At 43.0% G+C, this 17,918-nt stretch overlaps 1 protein-coding gene across 3 annotated transcripts in view; it reads left to right on the top strand.

Moving 5' to 3' along the window:
- The first annotated feature begins 9,909 nt into the window (after nt 1-9,909).
- Nucleotides 9,910-17,918, top strand: part of LOC105473484 (nucleoporin 107) — a 56,160-nt gene continuing 48,151 nt past the window's right edge. The window contains exons 1-5 of one of the 3 annotated variants that reach the window (XM_071071463.1): nt 9,910-10,081; nt 11,999-12,090; nt 12,571-12,657; nt 13,591-13,706; nt 15,546-15,690. In XM_071071463.1, the coding sequence (XP_070927564.1) occupies nt 10,074-10,081; nt 11,999-12,090; nt 12,571-12,657; nt 13,591-13,706; nt 15,546-15,690 (448 nt within the window). In that variant the 5' untranslated portion in view covers nt 9,910-10,073. Of the gene's footprint in view, nt 10,082-10,385; nt 10,659-11,998; nt 12,091-12,570; nt 12,658-13,562; nt 13,707-15,545; nt 15,691-17,918 lie in introns of those variants that run through there. The other 2 variants (XM_071071464.1, XM_071071465.1) reach the window with 2 other exon arrangements.

Genomic DNA, 17,918 nt, shown 5'->3' with positions numbered 1-17,918 from the left:
TGAGACAGGGTCTCACTCTGTCCCCGAGGCTGGAGTGCAGTGGCGCGATCTTGGTTCACTGCAACCTCCGCCTCCAAGGTTCAAGCGATTCTCCTGCCTCAGTCTCCTAAGTAGCTGGGATTACAGGCATGTACCACCACACCCACCTAATTTTTTATATTTTTACTAGAGACAGGGAATTACCATGATGGCCAGGCTAGTCTCAAACTTCTGAGCTCAAGTGATCTTCCCACCCCGGCCTCCCAAAGTGCTGGGATTACAGGTGTGAGCCACTAGGCCCAGCAAATTCTATTACTTTAGAGAAAAAGAATATTACTAAGTTATAATAGCATGTTTGCAATGTTTTGTACTCAAAGAGGAAAATTCCCCAAATATTAAAATGAAAAAAATCGGCCAGGCGCAGTGCCTCACACCTGTAATCCCAGCACTATGGGAGGCCAAGGTGGGTGGATCACGAGGTCAGGCGATCGAGACCATCCTGGTTAACACAGTGAAACCCCCTCTCTACTAAAATTATGAAAAAATTAGCCGGGTGTGGTGGCGGGTGCCTGTAGTCCCAGTGACTTGGGAGGCTGAGGCAGGAGAATGGCGTGAACCCAGGAGGCAGAGCTTGCAGTAAGCCGAGATGACACCACTGCACTCCAGCCTGGGCGACAAAGCGAGACTCCGTCTCAAAAAAAAAAAAAAAAAGAAAAAGAAAAAAAGAAAAAAATCACACCATCTTATATCTAAACAAGCTGTTAATAATCTAAATACTTAATTTTGTTTTATATAAGCTTCCGTGTATCCTACAACCGTATTCAAGATTTTTCCACTATCTTTTGAACATGGCAAAAATATTTAAGCACCTGCTATAACTTAAATCACTAGATTCACGTCTGACTCACTGGAATTCCTAATGAACTTATTAAAATATTTATTTGAATTTCAATTGGATCTTGCTATGAAAATAAATTGCTTTAAATAAACCAAGGCATACTGGGCCAGGTGCAGGGGCTCACTCCTGCAATCCCAGCACTTTGGAAGGCTGAGCCAGGAGGATCACTTGAGCCAGGAGACCAGCCAGCCTTGGCAACATAGTAAGACTCTGTCTACACACACACACACACAATTTTTTTTTTTTTTTTTAATTAGCCAGGCACTGTGGTGTACACCTGTAGTCCTAGCTATCTGGGGGACTGAGGTGGGAGGATCACTTGAGCCCAGGAGGTCAGTGCTGCAATGAGTCATGACTGTGCCACTACACTCCAGCATGGACAACAGAACAAGACCCTGTCTCAAAAAAACAAAACAAAACAAGGTATAGCCAAAGTCTCACCAAAGATGATCAGTATGAACTCTGGTATAATTTTTGTTCAGTATTGTTTTATACATTTTATACTGTTTCTGAGCATACTGATACATAGATATAATATGACAGTCTGCTTCCCTGATTTAAAGTAAAACATAAACATTTCCAAGTTATTACAAATGCTCTCTAAACTTCCTTTTAATGACTGCATAGCACTCTATGACGTGGTCTTGGTTTATTCTTCTTCTGCTTCTACTTAGTAGGAGCACAGAAAATACACCAAATGGCCGCAGAATGTTTGGGGAACTGTAGTTGAATATAGCTGGAATATAGAATTGGAGGTAGAGATAATGACAGGGAAATCACGTCCTGAAGGCTGAGTGTAGTAGTTTGAAGTTAAAATTGAGATTGGGAAGAAACTGAAAGGTGACAATCAGATTTGCATATTTAGAAGATCATTCTCTTAGCAGTATAAAGAATAGAATTCGGTTGGAGGACCTACCTTAGAACCGTGAAGAGATGGTGAGTTGGGACTGGAAATGAAGAAGGTAGTGATGGAAATGGGAAGACATATTTGAGATTTGGTGACAAAGTAGATGCAGGGGATGAGAGAAGAATAATTCAACTGGCAAACAGAGAGATACAGCACCAAATCAAGATAAATATCTCTGCCCTCGTGGAACTTTAGTCCTACTGAGATTAAATTCCAAATTTTTGGCAAATTGGATATGGCCACTTGACAAGACTAAAAAAAAAAATACAGGAAGAGAAGTAGGGTTATTGTTGTTGTTTTGGTCAGGAGTGAGGGAGGGGCAGGTCTATTGAGTTCATGTTTAGAGTTAGAACATGTTAAGTTTCAGGTACCTTATACCTTCAAAGTGAATGTGTCTAGAAAGCCACCAGATGTGTGAGTCTGGAATATAAAATTGAGATATGGGCTAGAATATAGATTAGATGTCTATTAGGAAAATGTCAGTAGTTTGAAGCCTGAAAATGATGCAGAACTGAAGAAGAGAGGGCTTGGGTCAGAACTCTGGAAAAGATTAATTAATGTTTAAGGTAAGGGCAGATTTATAGAGCTCATAGAGAAGACTAACCAAGAGAAGGTGGAGTGGACTAGGAGAAGCCCACTAACAAAATGATGACAACAAATGGCATGGGGGTACCAAGGAAGAGAGTGGTGAATGGTGTCAAATACTCCAGAGATGCTGAGAAATGCAAAATAAACTTTTTCTGGCAGAGATCATTGGTCACCTTATTTAGTTTTCATCTACCAGTGAAGGCTGAAGTCAGACAGCATTAGGTCACCTTGTAAACCTAAGTGGAGACAAAAAGGAAATGTGACTCTTTCAAATTGTTTTGGTAAATTATGAATGATGTAGACAAATAATTTTGAAATGAAAAGATGTTCATGTTAAGTGAATAAGCAGGTTGAAGAACAGTTTTACAATATAATTCCATTTGTTACAGTTTTCTGTTACTACATAAAAAGCTACCACAAAATGTAGTGGCATACATCAATATATTATTAGCTCTCTTGGTTCTGTGCGTTAACTGGACTTAGTTGGCTAATTCTTGATGAGGGTATTTCATGGAATTGTAGTCAGCTATAGTTAATGGAATCATAGGATTCTTTAATTTTTTCTTTTTGTTAAGTCTTTTCTCTTTTTGTAAAAGATACTTATACTGGATTTATAGTAAGAAAACCACGATTGGCTATTTACAATTTAGCAAAACAGATGTTTGGTTGAGAAGGGAATGAGAGAAAAAACAGCAGCTAGAAAGGGGCAACAGGTGAAAGGATGCTTTCTTTTGGAGGGGGTCTGGGGAAAGGATAGTTCAGCAGATTTTGAAACTGAGACGAAGAGACCTCATATACCATCCAATGTGATTAAGAAATACTCAGTATTTCTTACACATCTATGTAGTATTCCTGCACTCTGCCTTCCCCTCAATTTATTTTAAAGTGTTTATCAGCTGGGCGCAGTGGCTCACGCCTGTAATTTCAGCACTTTGGGAGGCCAAGGCAGACAGGTGGATCACTTGAGCTCAGGAGTTCCAGAACTGCCTGGGTGACATGGCAAAGCCCTAACTTAAAAACAAACAGAAAAATTAGCCAGACATGGTGGTGCACACCTGTAGTCCCAGTTACTTCAGGGGCTGAAGCAAGAGGATCACCACTGCACTTCAGCCTGGGTGACAAAGCAAGACATTGTCTCAAAAAAAAAAAAAAAAAAAAAGTAATAATGAGGAAACAATCAGAAATCCAAATGACTAAAAGAAAACAAAAAGTCTGGGGTACTATTCTAAGTTAAAGCAGAATAAAAAGACATGACAAATGCATAATCCAGTATTAGATTCTATATTGGAGAGGGGCAGTTATAAAGGACATTATTGGGACAATGGGGGAGATTTACATACATTAGTTGTGGCATTCTATTACTATTAATTGTTTTGAGTGTTTCTTTTGCTGTGACTAGGTAGGAGAATGTCTTGTCCTTGTTTTAGGAGTGTCAAATAAAAAAAGCTTCAACAAATCAAATTTTAAATTTGATTCATGAATCAGGCAGCATCCCATCTACAAAATAGACAGAGTTGGGCAGAGGAGGTGGGCTTTATAGACATAAAAGGGCTGAAAAGCAAGGCGTGATGGCTCATGCCTGTAATCCCAGCACTTTGGGAGGCCAATATGGGCGGATCATGAGGTCAGGAGTCCGAGACCAGCCTGGTCAACGTGGCGAAACCCTGTCTCTGCTAAAAATAAAAAATTAACTGAGTGTGGTGGCACGCGCCTGTAGCCCAGCTACTCGGGAGGCTGAGGCAGGAGAATAGCTTGAACCCAGGAGGCAGAGGTTGTAGTGAGCCGAGATCACACCACTGCACTCCAGCCTGGGTAACAGAGCAAGACCGTCTCAAAAAAAAAAAAAAAGAAAACAAATGGGCCGAAAAAAGCTGAAATAAGGAAGAAAAAACAGGTTGATTATTTCAAAGTTACTTTCACATATGAAGTCAAAACAGACCTTATTGCACTGGCTCAGGTAGACTGAGCCTCTTCTGATTAGTTGCTGTGAATCTCCTGTTTTTGGAAAACTGACCCATTTTTATATGTGCTTTATGGTTTTGTTTTGTTTTGTTTTTGAGATGGAGTCTTGCCCTGTCACCCAGGCTGCAGTACAATGGTGCCATCTCAGCCTACTGTAACCTCCACCCCCCGGGTTCAAACGATTCTCCTGCCTCAGCCTCCCGAGTAGCTGGAATTACAGGCGCATGCCACCACACGTGGCTAATTTTTTGCATCTTTAGTAGAGATGGGGTTTCACCATGTTGGCCAGGCTGGTCTCGAACTCCTCACCTTGTGATTTGCCCACCTCGGCCTCCCAAAGTGCTGGGATTACAGGTGTGAGCCACTGCGCCCAACCTCTGATGGCGTCTTAACTGTGTTGCCCAGGCTGGACGGGCTCAAGCAATCCTCCTGTCTCAACCTTCAGAGTAACTGAGACTACAGGCACTGTTTTAAAGTTCAGTTTGATTACATGGATTTGGCATGAGCTCAGTCCAAAGCAATGCTCCCCACATCAATTTTATTTAACAGAAGATACATGCTGAAGAATTTAGGGGTGAAGTATCATAACCACAGCTAACTTTCATATGCTTCAGCCAAAAAAAAAAAAAAAAAAGACAGCAATTGTGGTGAAATATTGTATGTTGATGTCTACTGTACTATTTTATTTTTTTTGAGAAGGAGTCTTGCTCTGTTGCCCAGGCTGGAGTGCAGTGGCGTGATCTTGGCTCACCGCAAGCTCTGCCTCCCGAGTTCACGCCATTCTCCTGGCTCAGCCTCCCCAGCAGCTAGGACTACAGGCACATGCCGCCATATGTGGCTAATTTTTGTATTTTTAGTAGAGATGGGGTTTCACTGTGTTAGCCACAATGGTCTCGATCTCCTGATCTTGTGATCCACCCGCCTTGGCCTCCCAAAGTGCTGGGATTACAGGAGTGTGCCACTGCGCCCGGCCTATTTAAAAAAAAAAAAAAAACCAAGTCTTGCTCTGTTGCCCAGGCTGGAGTACAGTGGCATGATCTTGGCTTGCTGCAACCTCTGCCTCCCAGGTTCAAGTGATTCTCCTGCTTCAGCCTCCTGAGTAGCTGGGATTACAGGCACTCGCCACCATGCCTAGCTAACTTTCTTTTGTATTTTTAGTAGAGGTGGGTTTTCACCATGTTGACCAGGCTGGTCTCGAACTCCTGACCTCAGGTGATCCGCCCACTATGGCCTCCCAAAGTGCTGGGATTACAGGTGTGAGCCACCGCGACTGGCCTTACTGTACTATTTTTATATAAGCTTTTCTGTAGGTTTGAAAATTTTCAAAATAAAAAGTAGGGAGGGACTGAGCAAGGTGGCTTATAATCCTCGGACTTTGGGAGGTTGAGGCAGGAGGATCACTTGAGCCCAGAAGTCCCAGATAAGCCTGAACAACACAGTGAGACTTCATTTCTACAAAATCATAAATTTAAAAAATTAGCAATTAGCTAGGGGTGGTAGTGTGTGTCTGTAGTCCCAAGTACTCAGGAGGCTGAGGTGGGACGATTGCTTGAGCCCAGAAGATTGAGGCTATAGTGACCCAAGATAGCGCCACTGAACTCCAGTCTGAGTAATCCAAAGAGCCTGTTTCTTTCTTTCTCTTTTTTTTTTTTTTTTTTTTTTTGAGACGGAGTGTCGCTCTCTCGCCCAGGCTAGAGTGCAATGGCGAGGTCTTGGCTCACTGCAACCTCCACCTCCCGAGTTCAAGTGATTCTCCTGCCTCAGCCTCCGGAGTAGTTGGGATTACAGGGGTCCATCACCATGCCTGGCTAATGTTTGTATTTTTAGTAGAGACAGGGTTTCACCATGTTGGCCAGGATGATCTCGAACTGCTGAACTCATGATCTGCCTGCCTTGGCCTCCCAAAGTGCTGGGATTACAGGCATGATCCACTGCACCCAGCTCAAAGAGCTGTTTAAAAAAAAAAAAAATTGGGGTGGGGCAGTGGGGGTGCAAATAATGATATTTGATGCCTCAGCTGTTGGGGATAAGGACGGTGAAGGATGCTCCGGAGTGAACAGTTGGAGTTTGAGTGCCTCCGGGAAAGACACTTCCTGGCCTTCAGCTCCTGAGGAGCTGTGCTTTCCCAGACCTTTTCTCCAGTTTCTTAACAATTTCAAGAGCTCCTGATGTGTTTCCAGTAAATTCCGTTTTAAGTTAACCATAGTCAATTTCTGTCATTGCGACCAAGAAAACTAAACATAAAGCTACCATGTATACAATATACACCACAGAAGAAATTTATTTCACATCCTTTTAAGGTAATGAAATGAATATGTTTTGAAATTTTGGCGGGGGTGGTATGGTGTTTATGTCTACTAACTAAATGTGTCAAAAGTGAAACCCAGTGCACTTTCTTTACATATGAACTGAACACAGGGATTTTTGGCCCCAAATTGCTCTTCTTTTTTATTGTGTGCTTCAGGGCCAATCAGCTCAAGTACTCTTCAAGTATATTACATGACTAAAACTCATTGGAATTCAATTGCTGAGGGACACAGAGCAAGAACATGAACCACAGATCACACTTTGAATAAACTTGCCCCAGCACTGACAAAAATCATTAGGACTACATTTCACTTTCCATAAGAAAAAGTGAACTTTTCTACAGGAAAATTAGGAGGTTGGGAGAATGAGACCATGCCAGGGCATAATTCTTCAGAAAGGTTATTAAAGGAGAAAAGTAACATTTCAATGACCTGCTATGTACAGTATACATTTGATGTCTCTCTCTTTGTTTTTTTTTTCTTTTTTTTGAGACAGGGTCTCACTTTGTCACCCAGGCTGGAGTGCAGTGGCATGATCATAGCTCACTGGAGTCTCGGCCTGCCAGGATCAAGTGATCCTCCTGCCTCAGCCTCCCAAGTAGCTGGGAGCACAGGCACGTGACCACCCCTGGCTAATTTTTAAAACTTATTTTAGAGACAGGGACTCCCTATGACATCTTTTTTAATCCTTATGACACCCCCGTGACAAAGGTATTGTTTTCTCCATTCTACAGATGAGGAAACTGCAGGTGCAGGGGGCTTGAGCCTAGATGGAGCCCAAAGCAATGTTTTTATCAAAATGCCATGTTGTCTGAGAGGGGATAATAAGTTATGAAGAGGCCTTCCAGAGAACTAGGCTTCTCAGAATTATAGCAGAACATAAATGGCTAAGGCAAAACTTCCACTGATTTCCTCTTTCCCAGCTGAAACCATAGAGGGTATTGAAGACAAGAAAAAGAGATTCCTGCTGTGCCAGAAACCCTTTAAAAATGTGAGGGAAGGCTGGGCGCAGTGCTTCACGCCTGTAATCCCAGCACTTTGGGAGGCCGAAGAGGGCAGATCGCAAGGTCAGGAGTTTGAGACCAGCCTGGCCAGCATGGCGAAACCCCGTCTCTACCAAAAATACAAACATTAGCTAGGCATGGTGGTGCGTGCCTGTCATCCCACCTACTTGGGAGGCTGATGTAGGAGAATCGCTTGAACCGGGGAGGCAGAGGTTGCAGTGAGCCAAGACTGCACCACTGCACTCCAGCCTGGGTGACAGGGCAAGACTCTGTCTCAAAAAAATAAAAACAAATAAATAAAACACTTGAAGGAACTTCACAGAGCTGAAGGTCAAGTGCCTGAGAAAGACGTTTGCCCACAAAATGCTTGGAAAAGAAAGGAGAAGGCCAGGCACAGTGGCTCACACCTGTAATCCCAGCACTTTAGGAGGCTGAGGCAGGTGAATCACCTGAGGTCAGGAGTTTGAGACCAGCCTGGACAACATGGTGAAACCCCATCTCTACTAAAAATACGAAAATTAGCCGGGTGTGGTGGCAGGCACCTGTAATCCCAGCTACTCAGGAGGCTGAGGCAGGAGAATCGCTTGAACCAAGGAGACAGAGGTTGCAGTAAGCCGAGATGGCACCACTGCACTCCAGCCTGAGCAATGGAATGAGACTCCATTTCAAAAAAGAAAAAGAAAAAAGAAAAGCAAGGAGAAAGCTACATCTATGAAAAAGCTAAGCACTGTTGGATGTGGTGGCTAACTTTGTAATCCCAGCACTTTGGGAGGCCCAGGCAAGAGGATGGCTTGAGCCTAAGAGTTTGAGACCAGCCTGGGCAACAACATAAGATCTCGTTTCTCCAAAATATTTTTAAAAAACGGGGTTGGGGGGCAGGCATGGTGGTGCGTGCCTGTGGTCCCAGCAACCTCAGGTACTAGGGAGGCTGAGGTAGAAGGATTGCTAGAGCCCAGGAAGTCAAAGGCTGCAGTGAGCCATGACTGTGCCACTGCACTTGAGCCGGGACAATAGAGCAAGACCCTGTCTCAAAAAAAAAAAAAAAAAAAAAAGAAGGAAAGAAGGAAGGAAACATAATTTTAAAAATCAAGTCCAAAAAAAAGCAAGCAAGAAGAAGAAGAAGAAAAAAGCTCAGCACTCTCACAAGGAATATATGACCAAAAAAGCTGGCAATTTCTATATACCTGTGAAATCCAAATTGTCACTTGCCTTAAGGTATCAATGGTGTGAGCCCAAAAGTCTGTCAAAACCTCTTCACTTTCCCCAGATCTTCCATGGCACCTCTGCTAAACTCAAGGCTTCAGTTAACATGCTGACTATTGTGGAACCATACATCGCATAGAGTACCTGAACCTGAAATCAATAAATGAACTGATCTACAAATTGGTTATGGCAAAACCAATAAACAAATTACCTTAACAGATAACTCTTTGATAGATTTCTTGATAAATATGGCATCATCTGACTGGAGAATCTGATGCATGAGATCTATGCTGTTGAAAAACTCTTCAAGTTCCTGTGATCCTTCAAATTATCTTCTCCACGAGGGAGAATGACTACCTATTCTGTATTACTAAAAAGTACAAATGCCAGCAACAGAAAAGACCATATCAACAGGCTTATTAAACGGATAAACTGAAGCATCTAACGTTATTTTTGTAATCTGGTCAGTTAATAGCCAGTCGCTACTTTCAAACTGGAAAAAACAAAAACCGAAACAAAAATGTGACTGACTCCTTCAAGACCAAAATATACCACTTTTTGCCTAGACGGCACTTTGAAATAGAGGGCAATACCATCATGTTTTACGCTTGCCTTTCTACTTTTTAATACAGGTGAACTGTTTCTCCTTAATAGAAAAGAATACCAAGTAAAGAACAAATAGCAGTTATGGAAAACAGTTTCAAAAACTGCAGGGGGCTAGAGAACAAAGGACTGAGTGTAGGGAGAGAGATAAGAGATTCCCGAGGTGTGGGGCAGAGCCCACGCATCTGAATTCCAAGAACAGGCGCTTTCTGACAGAGAATACCAGGAAATGACTTCACGTCTTTCCAGACTATCAACATGCTTCATTTTTCCCAGTAGGAGAACCCAGGGCCTGTTCCACGCCCACAGACGTTGGTCAGGCAAAGCGGCCGCAAGGCGTCTGGGCTAAACGCAACCAGGTCCCGCCCCCGGCCCTGTCTGGTCCAGCCAGGCACACATTGGCAAGCTTTTGCGCCTGCGCCCACCGGGCCGGCACCTGTAGGCTGAAGTCGCCCATGCGCTAGATGGGAACGTCGTTTCTTCTCCCCTACCCCTTTTCTGTGGGGCTATTTTCGCGAGAGACTGCTTCCGGGTCGAAGGGCTTGCTTCCGGAGAGCGGGAAGGCTAAAACGCGGTAGCTAAACTGGTGCAGACATTTATTCTGTGTGGAAAAGGCTTTAGCCATGGACAGGTCAGTTCTGATGATGGCAGCTGAACCCAAAGCCTTGCCCCTCTCGCCTGTTGGTGAAACGAAATAGGTGAAACTAGACTCCCAGAAGAAGCCAAGGAGGTTCCGGGTGCTTCCCCTAAGACTCCTTCCCCATGCCGGGAAATTTGGCTACAAATGGGGAAAGGCCGCTTGGCCTGCGTCGGGTGGGGTACGGATCATAATGGTCCCCTACATTCCCACTACGTTCTGCGATCTATTCCGCTCTTTGGGGCAGCAACACTGATCGCTCCTGGGGTGGGCGGGGTAGGTAGCCCGGCGTTCGAAATGCTAAGTGACCAGCCTGTGATCACAAAGCCAGTCAGTGAAGATACTGGGATCTCAGCTCAGACTTTCTGATTACAAGTGCTAGCATCAGATACTGAGTTCCCTCTGTGATCTGGGTACTGTGCTAGCCGCCTGCAACAAAGATCAGTTATTCAAGATCCTTCACCTCGGGGAATTAGTTGTGTAGTGGAGACAACCAAGCGGTATAAAGTGATAAGTGTTTGGGGGCGATTAAGTCTCCCTGTCACTCTATCAGAAAGACCTCTCAAAGAAGGTAACTTTCTAGCTGGTCTTTGCATAATAATAGTACATTATTCGTACTCCAAACATTGAGTACCTACTATATGACTGCCATTGTTGGCTTTGAATATATATTATCAGTTTATTTAATCTTCAGAACAAGAGCAATCCTATGAGGATAGGTACTGTTATCCCTTTTTCATATATAATACTGAGACTAAAAGAGGTTAAGGAACTTGCTGAAAGTTAGGAAGCTAATAAATACAAGAACCAAATTGCCAACCTGCCTCTGTGTGTTTCCAGCCTACCTGAGGCTCTTTGAGGAGTAATTAGTTGTTGACCAGGTGCCCAAGGGGGCAAATGTAGGTCTTTGTAAAAGAAACATATTCAAAGGTGCTAGTATATGAAAAACAAAAGTACATGTAGCTCAGTGGTCACATGCAGTATATGTTTAGAGTGATGTTTGTGGCTGAATAGAAGACTGAACGCCTAAACTGGGGTCACATTGTAAATATCATTTTAGGAAATTTGCACTTCTATAAACCAGAGAGAGCTATCTGTAGGTTTTTTGTTTGTTTTGTTTTTTAATTTTAATTATTAAACATTTAAAATTTTTTCTATGTGGTTGTTTCCCATACTTTCCTGCTGAAGGAATATCTGAAGGTTTTAAGTGGAGGAAAAGCATATTAGATTCTTGTCTTAAACACAGGCCTTTTAGTCCACACAATTTAGTTTCTAGACCTTTGAGTGAAACTGACAGAGTGTTGTGATGGGACAGGAGACCTCTTTGGTTGAAATAACTTGAAGGGTCATTTTGCTACAATTTACCAGAATTTTTTTACTTACTCTTCTATCTCACAAGCTCTGTTTGTTGTTGTGGTTGTATCTCACAAGCTCTGGTTGTTGTTGTTGTCTGGTGGTGGTTGTTGTCTGGTTGTTGTTGTTTGTTTTTTAATAGTACCCATGGTTTAAAGCATTTTGGATTCTGCAGAAAATCTTTTAAGAGAGAATTCCTGCAATTAGGTAACTTCTCAATCCAACCAGGGAAATAAGATTCACTTTTATGAAGCAATTACCCAAAACAGTGTTATAATATAGATTCCAAGTGTTGAAATAATTCTTTAGGAGAAAATAACATAGTGAGTACTAGAAAGTCAGAGAAATCTTTGTGCAGGTAACATTTGAGTAAGACTTTGAAGAATAAGCAGGATTTGGAGCCACGAGTGCATTCTCAGCAAAAGATCCAAGACTTGGCTACTGGAATGACCTATATCTTAACTTACTCAGGGTCCTTTACTCCAGCTGTGATGATAAAATTCTTTACAAATGCTATATTCTCGTTTCACTTATATAAGCTTGATTATACTACTTTAGGAGTGGCTTTGGAGATATATCATCCCCTGTAATCCGGGAGGCAGAGGTGACACGGACTGCACGGAAACAGAGTGCTCAAAAAAGAGTTTTAAGTATCCTTTGCGATTTAAGCATCATTATAAAAATTGTAACATGTTTGGAATCAGTGTTATAGAATTTTCTTTTTATAAGAGTATTAAATGTTAGCTATAATAAAATCCTGTAGAAATTTTTTTCACTCCACAGAGCTGTCATTAGGTAAATATAATGCAAAAATTTAATAAGATTATATTTCCTTAAAAATAAAGATATTTCTTACTGCTGACTATCATATTGTGGTTAGCTTCTGCTGAGATTTTTATTATTTGAAAACTGACTAAAAACATTTAGTTCAGTGTGTAGTTATCTAAGACTGACGTCTGAGAATTTAAATGGCAGAAGGAATGGGTTATTTACCCTTTGCATTGAAAAATGGTAGCCGTAAAATACCTTGTTCTTGAAAAATGTATTCACATAATTTGTATAGTAAAAAGATGGTTAATTCTCATTTTAATCTTTTCTACATGGAAAACTTTTCTTAACTCATTGTACAGTTCAGGCATCTCAAGATGAAAGTTTCGGTAATACTACACCAAGAAACCAGGTTATCCCTCGAACTCCTAGCTCATTTCGACAGCCTTGTAAGACTTTTTTGCTTTTAAAGCATTTAATAATAATGATAGTTACAATAGCAACTAACATTTATTGTAACATGATAAGTATAGTATTTGGTTACAATATCAATAAACACTAATAATAATGATTGCAGTTATTATTTGTTTGAACTCTTGCCATGTACAAGGTACTGTACTTTCCATAAACACACAGTAACTATGACATAGGTATCGTTAGCTCTATTTTACCGAAACTGAACGCGAGACTTAGAGAAGTTAACTAATATAGGCAGTAAGTATGTAAATAGGCTGGATGCAGTGGCCCATGCCTATAATCTCAACACTTTGGGAGGCCAAGGTAGGCGGATCACTTAAGGCCAGGAGTTCAAGACTAGCTTGGCCAACATGTGAAACCCTGTCTCTACTAAAAATAAAAAAATTAGCTGGCGTGGTGGCGCATGCCCATAATCCTAGCTACTCAGGAGGCTGAGGCAGGAGAATTGCTTGAACCCAGGAGGCAGAGGTTGCACTGAGCTGAGATTGTGCCACTGTACTCCAGCTGGGGTGACAGAACAAGACTAGTATGTAAATAGTGGAACTGGGATTCAAACAATGATCTGTTTACTCCAAAGTTTATGCCCACTGTACTACACTGCCTTGGTATGCCTTATAAAATTAAAATATGAAGAATCCATTGACTGATTAGTGGCTTTAACTGCTCATTTAGGCTATAATGAAAGCATCTGCAATTGCAGTAAAATTTTTCCTGTTAGGCTCAGTAGTACTTACAGCTCAAATTTAGAAAAATAATTTAAATCCTTGTATCATGGAAATGTTAGCATTTAAAGTATTTATTTGGTTAGAGTACAGTAAAAATTTATTCTTCATTGTTTGTTTGCTTTGTTTTGATAATGAATGCTCACGCACTTTAGGTTCTTTCTACCAACCTTTTGTTTATAGTTACCCCAACAAGCCGAAGCTTACTAAGGCAGCCAGATATTTCCTGCATTCTTGGAACAGGAGGGAGGTCGCCCCGACTTACACAGTCTTCAGGGTTCTTTGGAAATCTCTCCATGGTATGTAGAAAAATAGGACTAAGAACTTTTGGGTTGAGTGTGGTGGCTCACACCTGTAATCTCAGCACCCCCTGAACTCCTGACCTCAAGTGATTCTCCCGCCTTGGCTTCCCAGAGGTCAGGAGTTTGAGACCAGCCTGGCTAGCATGATGAAACCCTGTCTCTACTAAAAACAAAAAAATTAGCTGGGAGTGGTGGCTTACGCCTGTAATCCCAGCTACTCGGGAGGCTGAGGTGTGAGAATTGCTTGAATCCAGGAGGCAGAGGTTGCAGTGACCTGTGATTGCAAAAGAAAAAAAAAAAGAGAGAGAGAAAAGAAGTTCTCCCTTTTTATAAAAGTATAACATTTGATGTAAAAGCCTTTTAATGAATATTGAGTCAGAATCATCACAAAAGTAACTTTAGATTATATGGATTGAAATAATTAATTAGACATTAAAAAAACTGAAAACCGGCCGGGCGCGGTGGCTCACGCCTGTAATCCCAGCACTTTGGGAGGCCGAGGCGGGCGGATCACAAGGTCAGGAGATCGAGACCACGGTGAAACCCCGTCTCTACTAAAAATACAAAAAATTAGCCGGGCGCGGTTGTGGGCGCCTGTAGTCCCAGCTACTCGGGAGGCTGAGGCAGGAGAATGGCGTGAACCCGGGAGGCGGAGCTTGCGGTGAGCTGAGATCGCGCTACTGCACTCCAGCCTGGGCGACAGAGCGAGACTCCGTCTCAAAAAAAAAAAAAAAAAAAAAACTGAAAACCTTATGCATCTGATATCACAGATGGAAACTGTGACACCAGCAACCTTTAAATGCAAATAAGATGTTTTAATCTGTCAGTTTGCTGACCAGAAGAAATACATGCTGTGGTTGGTTGCTGATGGCTATAAAATCTGATCCCTGTTTTGAAGCATACAAGAGTAGGAATCAGAGGGTAATAGATGCAGAGTATCATAAGGAAGAGATAAAATGTATTAAAGAGGATACAAGAGAAAATTGGAAAAGGTAGATGAGATACTCTTTAGGAATCACTATGGAACAGTATTGAAAATAGCAAAATAAATGTTATGTAAGCTGTGATTCAGAATGACTTCACCTAAGTATTAAAAATACACTATAGGCTGGGCGTGGTGGCTCATACCTGTAATCCCAGCACTTTGGGAGGCCAAGGCGGGTGGATCACGACGTCAGGAGATCCAGACCATCCTGGCGAACACAGTGAAACCCCGTCTCTACTAAAAATACAAAAACATTAGCCGGGCGTGGTGGCAGGCGCCTGTAGTCCCAGCTTCTCGGGAGGCTGAGGCAGGAGAATGGAGTGAACCCAGGAGGCGGCGGAGCTTGCAGTGAGCGGAGATCGCACCACTGCACTCAAGCCTGGGCGATAGACAGAGCAAGACTCTGTCTCAAAAAATAAATAAATAAATAAATACACTATAGTAGCCAGGCATGGTAGCTCACATCTGTAATCCCAGCATTTTGGGAGGCTGAGGCAGATGGATCACATGAGGCTGGGAGTTTGAGACCGGCCTGGCCAGCATGGTGAAACCCTGTCCCTACTAAAAATACAAAAATTAGCCAGGCATGGTAGCACGTGCCTGTAGTCCCAGCTACTTGGGAGGCTGAAGTGGGAGGATGGCTTGAGCCTGAGAGGCAAAGGTTGCATTGAGCTGTGATCGTGCCACTGCACTCCAGCCTGGGCAACAGATCCAGACCTTATCTCAAGAAAAAAAAAAACCCACATACATACATATAATTTTTAGAAATCTTACTTGCTTTTAAAGTATCCACTCAGTGACAATAACTCCATCACTTTTCTCTATTTTTACTTTTTTGGTTTTTTTTTAAGGTTACCAATCTGGATGACAGTAACTGGGCAGCTGCATTTTCATCACAGCGTTCCGGACTCTTCACAAACACAGAGCCTCACAGTGTAACAGAAGATGTAACTATCAGTGCTGTTATGTTACGTGAGGATGATCCTGGAGAAGCTGGTAAAATGGCATTGAGCTTTGTAACAAGTAGCTTTTCACTAAGATCAAGGAAATTGTCTCTTCCTGTTTCTGAACATCATTATGTTTTTCTCTTTCTTTTTTTTTTTTCTTTTTTTTTGAGACGGAGTCTTGCTCAGTCGCCCAGGCTGGAGTGCGGTGGCACGATCTCGCCTCGCTGCAAGCTCCGCCTCCCAGGTTCACGCCATTCTCCTGCCTCAGCCTCCCCAGCCTCCTGAGTAGCTGGGACTACAGGCGTCCGCCACCACACCCAGCTAATTTTTTTTGTATTTTTAGTAGAGACGGAGTTTCACAGTGTTAGCCAGGATGGTCTCGATCTCCTGACCTCGTGATCCACCCGTCTCGGCCTCCCAAAGTGCTGGGATTACAGGCGTGAGCCACCGTGCCCGTCTGTTTTTCTCTTTCTTTTCTTTCTGTCTTTTTTTCTTGAGACAGTAGCTTAAACAACAAATTTTTGTGTGTGTTTTTTGAGACAAGAATCTCACTCTGTTGCCGGGTGTGGTGGCTCATGCCTGTAATCCTATCACTTTGGGAGGCTGAGGTGGGCGGATCACGAGGTCAGGAGTTCAAGACCAGCCTGGCCAACATGGTGAAACCCCGTCTCCACTAAAAATACAAAAATTAGTTGGGTATCGTGGCGCACGCCTGTAATCCCAGCTACTGGAGAGGCTGAGGCAGGAGAATCACTTGAACCGGGAGGCGGAGGTCGCAGTGAACTGAGATTGCACCATTGCACTCCAACCTGGGCTACAGAACGAGACTCCATCTAAAAAAAAAAAAAAAAACTCACTGTGTCACCCAGGCTACCTGCAGTGGCATAAGTATGGCTCCCTGCAGCCTTAACTTCCCAGGCTTAAGCAATTCTGCAGCCTCAGCCTCCTAAGTAGTTGGGACTGCAGGCGTCTACCACCATGCCCAGCTAATTTTTTTTTTTTTTTTTTGAGACAGAGTCTCACTGTGTCACCCAGGCTGGAGTGCAGTAATGGGATCTTGGTTCACTGCAACCTCCGCCTCCCAGGTTTAAGTGATTTAAGTGATTCTCCTGCCTCAGTCTCCTGAGTAGCTGGGATTATAGGCACATGCTACCACACCCGGCTATTTTTTGTATTTTTAGTAGAAATGGGGTTTCGCCATGTTGGCCAGACTGGTCTCAAACCCCTGACCATGGGTGATCCACCTCAGTCTCCTGCCTCAGTCTCCCGAGTAGCTGAGATTACAGGTGCCCACCACCACACCTGGCTAATTTTTGTATTTTTAGTAGAGAGAGGTTTCACCATGTTGGCCAGGCTGATCTCGAACTCTGACCTCGAGTGATCCGCCCTCCTCTGCCTCCCAAAGTGCTGGGATTACAGGCGTAAGCCACTGTGCCCAACCTAATTTTTTATTTCTTTGTAGAGACAGGGTCTCACTATGTTGCCCAGGCAGCTCTCAAACTCCTGGACACAAGTGATCCTACCACCTCAGCCTCTCAAAGTGCTGGGATTATAGGCAACAACAGAAATTTATTTCTCACAATTCTGGAGGCTAGATGTCTGAGGTAAAGGTCTTGGCAGGATTGGTTTTCTCTGAAGCCTCTTCTTTGGCTTACAGATGACTGTCTTCCTCCTGTGTCTTCACGTGGTCTGCTGTCTATAATATATTTTTCATTAAGCTAATTAGTTGTGGTTATGGCTACGGTGTTTGATACAGTATCACTAGAAGGTTGAGAACCTCACCTTAGTTCTCAATCAGAGCAACATCTTGCCATTTTATCTTTTAATGTAAATAGCAGCCAGTTAGACAAGTCTCATATTGTAATTTATTTCTTATTTGTGCTGTTGAAAGTGCATCTGTTAGGTCGGGCACGGTGGCTCAAGCCTGTAATCCCAGCACTTTGGGAGGCTGAGACGGGCGGATCACGAGGTCAGGAGATCGAGACCATCCTGGCTAACACGGTGAAACCCCATCTCTACTGAAAAATACAAAAAAAAAAAAAACACTAGCTGGGCGAGGTGGCAGGCGCCTGTAGTCCCAGCTACTCGGGAGGCTGAGGCAGGAGAATGGCGTGAACCCGGGAGGCGGAGCTTGCAGTGAGCCGAGATCTGGCCACTGCACTCCAGCCTGGGCGACAGCGCGAGACTCCGTCTCAAAAAAAAAAAAAAAAATAAGAAAGTGCATCTCTTTCTTTAGGTTTAGTTCTTAATCTAACATTGTTGATGTGTTTTGTTTTG

This window comes from Macaca nemestrina, chromosome 10, assembly GCF_043159975.1.
Source record: "Macaca nemestrina isolate mMacNem1 chromosome 10, mMacNem.hap1, whole genome shotgun sequence".
Taxonomy (NCBI): domain Eukaryota; kingdom Metazoa; phylum Chordata; class Mammalia; order Primates; family Cercopithecidae; genus Macaca; species Macaca nemestrina.
This window is presented reverse-complemented; position numbering and strand designations above follow the sequence as displayed.